At 37.9% G+C, this 10,150-nt stretch overlaps 1 protein-coding gene across 4 annotated transcripts in view; it reads right to left on the bottom strand.

The window, feature by feature from the left end:
* Positions 1–608: 608 nt before the first annotated feature.
* Positions 609–10,150, bottom strand: part of fan1 (FANCD2 and FANCI associated nuclease 1) — a 12,160-nt gene continuing 2,618 nt past the window's right edge. For 2 of the 4 annotated variants that reach the window (XM_083551542.1, XM_083551543.1), the window contains exons 2-15: positions 8,079–8,151; positions 6,524–7,687; positions 6,268–6,408; positions 5,980–6,181; positions 5,257–5,490; positions 5,008–5,139; positions 4,814–4,922; positions 4,255–4,374; positions 3,734–3,898; positions 3,343–3,511; positions 3,137–3,237; positions 2,199–2,393; positions 1,771–1,899; positions 609–1,469 (exon numbers count right to left, since the gene is read on the bottom strand). In XM_083551542.1, coding sequence (XP_083407668.1) covers positions 1,308–1,469; positions 1,771–1,899; positions 2,199–2,393; positions 3,137–3,237; positions 3,343–3,511; positions 3,734–3,898; positions 4,255–4,374; positions 4,814–4,922; positions 5,008–5,139; positions 5,257–5,490; positions 5,980–6,181; positions 6,268–6,408; positions 6,524–7,637 — 2,973 coding nt within the window. In that variant the 5' untranslated portion in view covers positions 7,638–7,687; positions 8,079–8,151 and the 3' untranslated portion in view covers positions 609–1,307. The remainder of the gene's footprint in view (positions 1,470–1,770; positions 1,900–2,198; positions 2,394–3,136; positions 3,238–3,342; positions 3,512–3,733; positions 3,899–4,254; positions 4,375–4,813; positions 4,923–5,007; positions 5,140–5,256; positions 5,491–5,979; positions 6,182–6,267; positions 6,409–6,523; positions 7,688–8,078; positions 8,152–10,150) is intronic. The other 2 variants (XM_083551544.1, XM_083551545.1) reach the window with 1 other exon arrangement.

Genomic DNA, 10,150 nt, shown 5'->3' with positions numbered 1-10,150 from the left:
ATTGTTCAGTATTATATATTTAGAGAAAAAAATCACATATAGAACATTCGGGGACTTGTATATGATGGTGTTTTTGGAGAAATGTAATATAGTGATACAAATACGAGCCTGTATGAGCTTATGGAGCCTTTATGGAGAACGAATAACACAAAATTAATATGGTCCTCCTTTGATTCTCAAAAAAAAAATTATGTCATTCACCAGAAAATGTGATCTTTACAGATATCTTGTAACTATAATAAACATTAAATGAACGGGGAAATTATATCTGCAAAAATGTATGCTGATACAAAGGAAGTGAAGAATCTCTTGAGCAACATTGCTAACCGACTAGACAAACTGTGTGTGCAGTCATTACAGAAACTCCATCTACCTAATTAATTGGAGCTTTTATTCCTCCTGCGAGGATAAATCATACGAGGCACCTAGGAAACAGTTGTATAAAAGCAAACATGAATTTAATTCGGAGTCAAGAAACAAACTTAAAGTCATCATGAGCCCAGTTATCATTTCCAGCTTCTCCTACACAAATCCAGCTTAGAAAATCCCCTGGTCATGTTAGTGTTTGTACAGCACGTTCAGAAATTAGAACAAATGACATATCTAAACATTTTTTCATTTTTTATTACAAAAATATTTTAATTTCTTATAATTTCATGTTTTAAATATAATCAAGTGTAATTCTTTTTAAAAAGACAAGGATAAGAAAAGGTGAAAGCAGCAGCCAAAGGATTCAGAGAATCCTCTCTTCATACTGTAGGTATAATACATGTGGTAGTGTCAGCAGTATGTTGTCATACAGAACAAGTATAAAGTACAGTTGCGTTAAATCAGCACATTCACACAAGGACACACTCAAAAGTCTTTAGAGAGAATTGACCAGCATGAGTGAAATGTTTTGACCATTAGTGCAGCAGTTTCGATGAAAGCAATTGTAGTCTCTATTCCAGTCGTGCTCCACGAGCTCCAGTAGCAGTGACGTGACACACTTCAACATCAGCACCCAGCTTCTGCAGTTCATCAAGCCAGATCTGTTGTTTCTGGGACAGACGGTCATTAGGGCCCTTCACTTCCACCAGCTAAGAGAGAAAACCTCATATCAATGAACTTCTAAAGCAGGACATTGGATTTACTTGTGAAAGGTAAAACTTTATTTATACCTTTATTTTATATTTTATCTAATGAAAACAGAAATACATATACACATCTATGGAAAAAGAGTTCTAAGAGTTAAAAAAAAAAAAATGAAACCTCAATACCTATATGGTATTATCTGGTATGGTTATCCCCTGTCAATCATAATAATACTATCTAGTCATGGCCGTTGTGGGCATATACAGGGCAAATATTACTTTCCAAAGTAGCATAAGCAGCAGTTGAAAAAGATGTGTAGGTTGGTTTACATATCTCATAGGAAGCATTTGCTTGCCCCACCCTCCCAGCCTGTTAGCAGTAATGTGATAGGAGAACTAGAGAAAGAAATGCAGTTGTATCAAACAAGCAAAACAACCTGTTTGAAGGAAACATATCACAAAGACAATTCAAAGATACACACACCAATGTACACATCTTTTTGTAGTGTTTTGTGTTTTTGCATTATCTTGGCAATTTGTTGTTTTATAAAGCACATTAGTTTTGGTGGTGTGGTCTGTGGTGGTTTATGTGGTGGCTGAAATGGCAATAAAAACCTACTTGATTTATCTTCTTATTGTAAAGGCTACAGCTAAGCTCCTAATTAAAACTCCTGAAATCTCAGTCTTCAAAGCTCACCTTATAGCTGCTCTTTGAGGTGTTCCACACAACCAAGTCAGGAAGTCCACCTTTGCTGTGTCTATAGTCTTTCGCCATTTTAAGGACCACTCCACTTAAAAAGTGTCCTCCTAGGCATGCTACTAAACTCTGCAACAGCACAAAGAATACATTTAACTAATTAGATGCATTCGATTTCATTTCTTTTTAACAAAAATGAGCGACATCTGAAAAGCACTTACACAGTTTTGGAGCTTAGAATTATTACAAGGAAAGTTTGAATGGCATCTGATCGAGTTACAAAATAAATGCAACCTCTAACTACATTTATAAACTACAGGAAAATCAAGAAAACTAGACTTTAATTTTTTTTCTTCATGTCAAACACCGTTCAGCTGTACTGCTTCTAATTAAAAAAAAATGCTGGGATGTTCTGCAACTCAAGATACCTGGGCTTGTTGAAGACAAGAAAATCTCTCCCAATTCACAAGAGCACAAACTCTTCCCTCTTGTGAATTCCACACTTCAGCCAGCAGCTCCTGCAGTGTTTCTGTGGACGCCTCAGACAACAGCTCAGCTCGGGCCTCAATAGCATCCTTCCGATTCTCATAGAAACAGTCAGTGTACAAGTCCAGAGGACAAGCCTGAAAATGTGTCCAGGGAATATACTTATACTTTAGTAATAATGCAGAGGTTGTACAAATTCCAGCACATTCTATATACAGTTTGAGAAACCAGGCAAAGTTGCAAACAAAGAGCTTCTTTCACAACCTTTATATAATATGCACATACATATACTGGGAAATATGTGTAAAGCATACATGTGAAAATGAAAGTACCATGTCTGACCTTGAGGTGAATTTGGTAGGAGGTTAATTCCTGGGAATATTGGCTTGATTATTTTTTTTTTGCTTACTGTAGAAAGATGGATTTTAAACTGGCATTATAACCCTTCCCAGATTGAAGGGCAGCAAGAACTGCTTCGCTAAATTCAGGGCTGATGTCTTTCCTTCTTAGCATCATGTTAACACGCACCTAAATGCTCCAGACCAGCAAACCGCTAAAACATGGGCTTTTATAAAAATGGTTGTTCTTGCTGATGATCAATAAATCACAGGGAATTAAATAAGCCTCTTGAATCCTATGGAAGCTGTAAAGGTGTGCTTAGATTTTCACTCATGGCTTTAAATATTGGCTTTATTTTTGTGAAATAAATAATGGCCGTGTAATATGTCATGCTTTATGCATCTGAGCTTGTATTTACCTCATTTTGAGACCAGATAAGTAGCCAGATTATTTACATTAAGTCCTGATAACAAAAAATTTACATTACATTCAACGAGGGTGTACTTTCATTTTCACATGACTGTAAGGTTTTATTTTATACCTGATACAATGTTCTGAAGACATCAGAGACATTCATGAAGATAATGTCCCACATCAGAAGGCCAAACAAAGTAGAGAATGTAGTGCCCTCACCATGAATGCCTGCAACAAATGGCTGTCAGAAATACACTTCTACATATTCCCTGTTGACATGAATACAGAGATTACCTTTATATAAAATTCAGGCTTGAATGTTTATTTAAAAACCTTGATCGTAGCCAAGTTCTCTATAATGTGCCAAAGCCAGCTCCTCTACAGAGCATAAGACCATTCCATCGCATCCTTCTCCAGAGCCTTCATGCCCAGTAGCAGGCCTGAGGAACACAGATTTGCCCATACCGCCCTCATGTGGAAAGAGCTGACCTCGAATTGTAACCTAGTAAGAGACACAAAAACAATGTCTCTGAAGATATAGTCGATCAGCTCATTCTGAAATATTGAGATTTTTTTATTTAAGTAGTTAAAAAAGCTATGTGATATAACAGTAACCAGTGAAGCTTCCCAGGTGAAAGTCAAAATGTTTTTTAAAATTAAACCATAAGTCCAGTCACTTTAGTTGGGTTTACAAACATTTTTGTATAATAAAGGGTATGTTTACATGAGTCACACTGTCCACATGAATAGAAGGAAGGTCTAGGAGCAGTAGATGGTACTTCTTAAGACTCGCAGACTCTCTCATTCTGGTGGCTCGCTGGTGCAGTGACAGACGGTGACCTGTCCGGACCAGTGGATCGTTCAATCCATCCCTTATGGCGTAGATAGCCTTTAAAGTAGAAACCACCAAGACAATTATGAATGTCATACTTTATACTTGTATGGGAACACAATGCCTAAAACACAGTGTCACAGTAAGGCATATATTTCCATAGTGTTTACAAACACTAAGGGTTACTATTTTTTCTTCAAAATGGTTTAAATAATTTAAGAATGTATAGGGAATTGGACTAAGCAGATTGATACTTACATTTTTAATACTGAAACCTTTGCTAAGAACCATATCATCAAAGATAATAAATAAAGTTTAAGAATGACCAAATAGACCAGATCTTTCAAAGATTACAGTTCTTAAGACATACTCATCTGCAAGCATGTTCACCTACACAATCTAGATCATGTTACCTGCTCATGACATTTTAGATGCTGATGCAGATTGAGCGCCAGTCTGTCCCACCAGCGCCCTCTGCTGTCTGGACAAAACACTGACTGAGACAGAAGAGACCGGAGCTCATCCACGGCATCCTAGAACAAAAGAGCAAAAGAAATAAAGACACACAAGATAAAAAAAAATAAAAAATTAAATCATACCTCAATCTTATTTTTTTTTAACTTAATCTTTTATACTCTATTATAATTACTTAATATGCTCTATAACATCTCTATTATTTAATATCATAAAACTTAACTCACTTTATTGAGCATTTAAAAAAAAAAAGTTTGACGAGTTTGCACCTCCCCGCCATAGCAAAACACAACAAAAAAAGAGCATATTGTTTGGATAATATAATTTGTTTTAGCACTGTCACGATACTACAGGCCAAACACACGAAAGCAACAGTTTTTTTACAATACAAAAAGGAAAGTGTTAATTACCAGCAGCCAGATTTGTGCATTTTTAACTAAAGCTCTAAATGTATTACATTTCTTCTATTACAACCTCCAATGCACTGTATACACACACCTGATAGCGACGTAGCCTCTGTAGTATCTCGACTCCTCGAGACAATATACGTGTATATGTCCAGCCTACTGTGAAGCACCGCAGGAACATGGGTAACAGCTCTTGCCAACTGCACATAGATACAAGTTCATGAATCTACTTAATTAAGCCTGAGAAAATTATGTCTGAACAGAAGGCAAATTTGTAGCTCCAACCTCAAGTCATAAGTTTGTTTCAAGTTTTGCCAGTTAGACTTTGCTGAAGTGTACAGTTCTAGAGCATCCTCCCAGCAGCCAGCCTGCATTGCTGTAATCACCTCCTGAAGGGTTCGCATTGCAGCTTCGTATCTGTTCAGAAGAACATGTTTAAATTACTGCCCATTTTAACTTGGCACCAATTCTGCATTTTCTTCAGAATTCAACCAGCTAAATGAGCCTAAACGAGTTACAGGATAAGATTATTACCTGATTAAGTCTTCCCTGTCTCTAAACACTAGGGTAGACCGCTGAACTGTGTAGGCAGGGTAAGCCAGACGTCCAGAGTTGACCAGCAGAATAGTGTAGAGTTGGCCCTGACCCCCTGATGCCATTTCCTCCTCCTCCAGAGTGTCAGTAAGGGAGAAAAGTAGTAGGACACGAGAGAACATAGCGCGAGGCTCCCGACACAGAAACACACAGGAGCCTGCTAGCTGTTTCGCCCTGCAGGTGATGTAAAAGTAAACCACAGTACATGGCTAAACTTATGTCACCACTTCACCATAACCTTTATGTTGGCCTTCCCCAAACTACCGCCATAAAGTTAGCCATTATGCTTTCTCATAAATGCCCAAAGCTGTTCCATCATGACAAGTAAAGTTTATAGTTTGCCAAGAACGAGTTCATAGTTTGTCCTACACACCAGGCCTTCTAGTAAAAATGTCTCCCCAGAAAATTGGAGGTTATTATAATACCAAACTAAAACTGGACTAAATCTGAAATAAGCTGTGCTGGAGTAGATTGTCGAATAAGAGTACCTGGGCTGTGTCCATTTACTTTTGGCCATATAGTGTATTTATATGAAAAAGTATTGCAAGTTAAAAACAAAAATAAAATATTATGTTTTTTATTTTTTTCAGCTATTCTGAAATTAAGTGACAACAAATTGGTATATAAATGCGATATCCATAGATCTTGTCACCAACAACAAACCTTTTGAGAATAACTGCAGCAGTGTTGCTTTGGGCAAAAGAAAATAGAGAGCGCTGTCTGGACAAATGGAGAAGCCCTTCCACCAGCTGCTGTTTCTGGCTACTGTTCCCAGAACCTCCTAGGTGGAAAGTCTTAGCCAGATTTCGGAGCTCCGGAGCAGGTAGAAGATCTAATACATCTGGGATCTCAGTGAGTTCAGACTCTAAGAAATAAATAAAATTGGAAGGAGTTAAAACCATTGGGCTTTAGACAAGACAAGCTAACAAAACCCTACTCTTGCTCACCAACCTGTCTGGAGGAAGCCACTGGACACAAGTTCTTGCACAACAGGATTGAGGTCTGAACTAATCTCAGTGTAATCTAATTTGCTCACTTGTAGCCATTTCAACTTCCTTTGAAACAGACGCACATATAGCATCTGTCCAGGCACTAGGATACAAGGAGTGGAGTATTAGTTACCATAACCTGCACCTATCACATATACATTGCAGACTCATCCAAAGTATGAGGATACTATACTTGCCGTGTTATGTATATTCCCTACCTGACAGCTGCTTGAACTTCTGGATAGAAAGAAGTTCTTCCTCACCGAAGAGCATTCGGTCATCCTTATTCTCCAGCACTGTTCTCAGTAAAGTCAGGAAGTTCTGAAGATAGTACGGCCACCTGGGTGAACCAGGTTCCATAAAGGAGGCACTAGCATCTTGTTGAATATCACTACTGCTATCCTGTGGCAAAGTCTGCTTCCTATCTTTGAGTTTGGACTTGCTGACTTCAACCTCTGGTAATGGATCAGTGCCGGTAGATTTGGCGGTCCTTTTCCCTGAATATCGCGTTTTCTTCTGTGTGTTTAAGACTACACCTCCACCAGGAGTCTCTTCTTTCTTTCTCTTCATTAACCTCAACGAAGCAGTTGTTTTTGCTGATTGAGAAACATCAGAACTCAGTGGTTCTCCTTTTAAAGTGGCCTCTTTAACAGTTTTAATACGAGATTGATTATCAGCTGATACCTGAGAGGTTAATGTCGAGTTCATCGCTGGAGGTTCAGATGTATCTATTTCATTCTCATCATAGTTTTCTTTTTGTGAACTACTTGGTTCACTCAACAATGCCTTCTCTTCAAAAGACGATTGGGTGCTGTGAACTTTGGAGTCCTCTAAAGGAAACAGCACTTTTTTGGAGAGCTTAGAGGACAAACGCCCAAGACTGACCGTCGTGACCTCTCCAGTGTGGTAATTTTTCTTAGGTGATTCTTGAAGTGTCATGCCACTCTTTTTAAAATATGGGCTTGTCTTTGCATCTTGATAATTTTTCTGCAAGCTTGCATTTTTTCTCTCATCATGACTCTGTGGAGCATTATTTGAAAAGGGCCAGGATGTTTTCGCTTGGTTGGTGTCACCGGCTGCTCTTGCCTGTATGTCATTCTCCTCAAGAAAGTCTCGACACTGTGAGTCTATGTGTTCATTTATTTTGAAACGCGGCACAAACTTGCCACAAAGCGGGCAGGCCAGTTTTGAAGGTGGTGTGTTCTTAAAAAATGAAGTGATTGAAGGCCCTTTTTGTAGTTTTGCATTGCTCTTCTGCTGATCTTTTTTTGCTATAGAAAGCTTTCTTAGGGGCCTGGCATGGTTTTTGCTTCCATGAGGCTTTGGACCCATGATCTTTAGAAGCTCAGGGGGAACCAAGCACTAATGCTAGGATTCTGAATCTGTAAAAGCAAATATAAAAATTCAGTAGAATACATTAATTTATTATTAACTATTAAGTCATTTGAATAATTCATTAATAAGTCAATAAAAAAGCATTCAAAGATTTCCAAACTATTTCAACAACAATAAAAAGTCTCCAAAAGAACCATTTAGATTATTTTTAAAGACAGTACTGTATATAATTTTAGCACTCGATAAAACAAACAAACAAACAAACAAACAAACAAACAAACAAACAAACAATGCTAGGGACATTACTTGTCCAAGTAGTTATGAGGAAAAGTGAAAAACCATGGCTTTTCCAAATGTCTTGATACTTTTAATATAATTCTAATAATTTAATTACATCAGAAAACTGGTATAGCATTTGATAAACGGAAGATCATTTACCTCCTCATGGAATCTGCATGCATTTATACCTTTGCGGTCATCAAAAGCCAAAGATGTCTGTTGCCACGTAAACCTAAGAATACAAAATGAATCATAAAAGAATGCCTACCCAGCATAAATCATAAACACACCAATCTTGTCATTAATCATTAGAAGTTATGCTCTTCTAAATAATTATGTATTTATGTATTGGCAAAAGAAGAAAAAAGTAACCTTTGTGTACAATTGTATTGTTAGGAGAGACAGTTGGCTGCCTGATTACAAAGGAATGTAATCATGTTCCAGCTTTAATGCAGCAAATAATTCTTTCTGAAAACAATATTTCTTACATTATTTTCTAGTGTCTCAAGTGGATCTTATGTGATTAATTGTGCAATTATTACAGTAAGTTTATTACTAATTCGTCATTTTCAGCCGAAACGTAACTGGCACTCAGCATCCAATCCATAAACAGCATGAGCCTTCATTTGTCCTTAATTATTGCTATGCATCTTTAATCCTTCAACTCCTCTTCCAACTCTCTTTATTCTCACAGAACAGCATAATTCTCTCCGGACCGCATGCAGGACAGTATGACTGAGCACAGCAGATTTAGCTTGGTGTTTAATTACATTAAGACCTGAATCAGTTTATTTCTGCTTAGGTCTGGCACAATACTGTTTTCAGTGAAGACATCGGTTCATATTGCTGTGCAAAATTCTTCTGCCTTTGATAAGTATGCCATTAACTAACTCAGGCCTGTTGGCTACACTATTAATATTCATGGCTGGTGTGTCTATGAAGATCCATGAATAGTGGGAGGTCTTAGGGTTATGAGATGGAGAGGCAGAGAAAGGCCCTCGACAACAATGCATTAAGCATGAATCATCATGGCTTTTAAAGAACCACTTCATGTGTGTTTTATAAACTCTCAGAAATAATAACAAAATACCAAGAATAATATTTTAATAAAAGGTTAGATATCTCTAACAGAGGCCCTACACCCCTACTGGAACAACAACAGCTATTAAAGTGCAGTAGCTCACAAAAGTGAGTACACCCCTCACATTTCAGCAACCAGTTTAGATTATCTTCTCCAGGGACAATACTATAGAAATAAAACTTGGATATATTTTAGAGTAGTTAATGTGCAGATTGTACAGCATTACAGATTTACTGTCCTCTGAAAATAACTCAACATACAGCCATTATTGTCTAAATACAGGCAACAAAAGTGAGTACACCACAAGTGAACTTGGCAAAACTATGTCCAAAGTGTCAATACTTTCTGTGAGCACTATTGATATCCAGCACTGCCTCAATCCTCCTGGGCATAGGATTCACCAGAGCTGCACAGGTTGTTGCTGGGATCCTCGTCCACTCCTCCGTAATGACATCACAGAGCTGCTGGATGTTAGACACATTGCGCTTCACCCCCTTCCGCTTGATGATGCCCCACAGGTGCTCAATAGGGTTCAGGTTTGGAGACATACTTGGCCACTGCATCACCTTCACTATTAGCTTCCTCAGCAAAGCAGTTGTCATCTTGCCAGCATGTTTGGACATTCCAGTAATTTATGCTCTTGGACAGGTTTTCTTCAGCAAACAGTTCGTGGGCTTTCTAGTGAACCAGTTTTAGAAAAGGACAGTAAATCCTAACTGCTATACAAGGTGCACATTGACTACTCTAAAATATATCCAATTTCCATTTCTATAGTGTTGTCCCTTGGGAAGCTTATAGTAAAATGGGTGCTACAATGTGAGGTGTGTACTCACTTTTTTGAGATACTGTAGATCTTGACAGTAAACGTCCTTCACAGCTAATTACCATTAGACTTAAAGCTTAAATACATTTCTCCACAACGTCTCAGGTTGCAAGATATGTTAGAGCCAGACTTCTAGTATTCTCTACAGAGTCTGGCACATTTATTCAACAACCTGGACTAGAACTGCATACTTTAATAAAAATAGCAGCTCCTACACTCTGTTGGCAAATGTGAGTTCCATGATCTCATTTACTTACTGCTGCTTCAAAACAGAATTCTTAATAAACACTTGAAAGACAGAACTCTGTGCCCTATTCTTAGAAGCAC

This window comes from Silurus aristotelis, assembly GCF_946808225.1.
Source record: "Silurus aristotelis genome assembly, chromosome: 10".
NCBI classification, from domain to species: domain Eukaryota; kingdom Metazoa; phylum Chordata; class Actinopteri; order Siluriformes; family Siluridae; genus Silurus; species Silurus aristotelis.
Note: the sequence above shows the minus strand (reverse complement) of the source record. Positions and strands in the feature narration are given on the sequence as shown.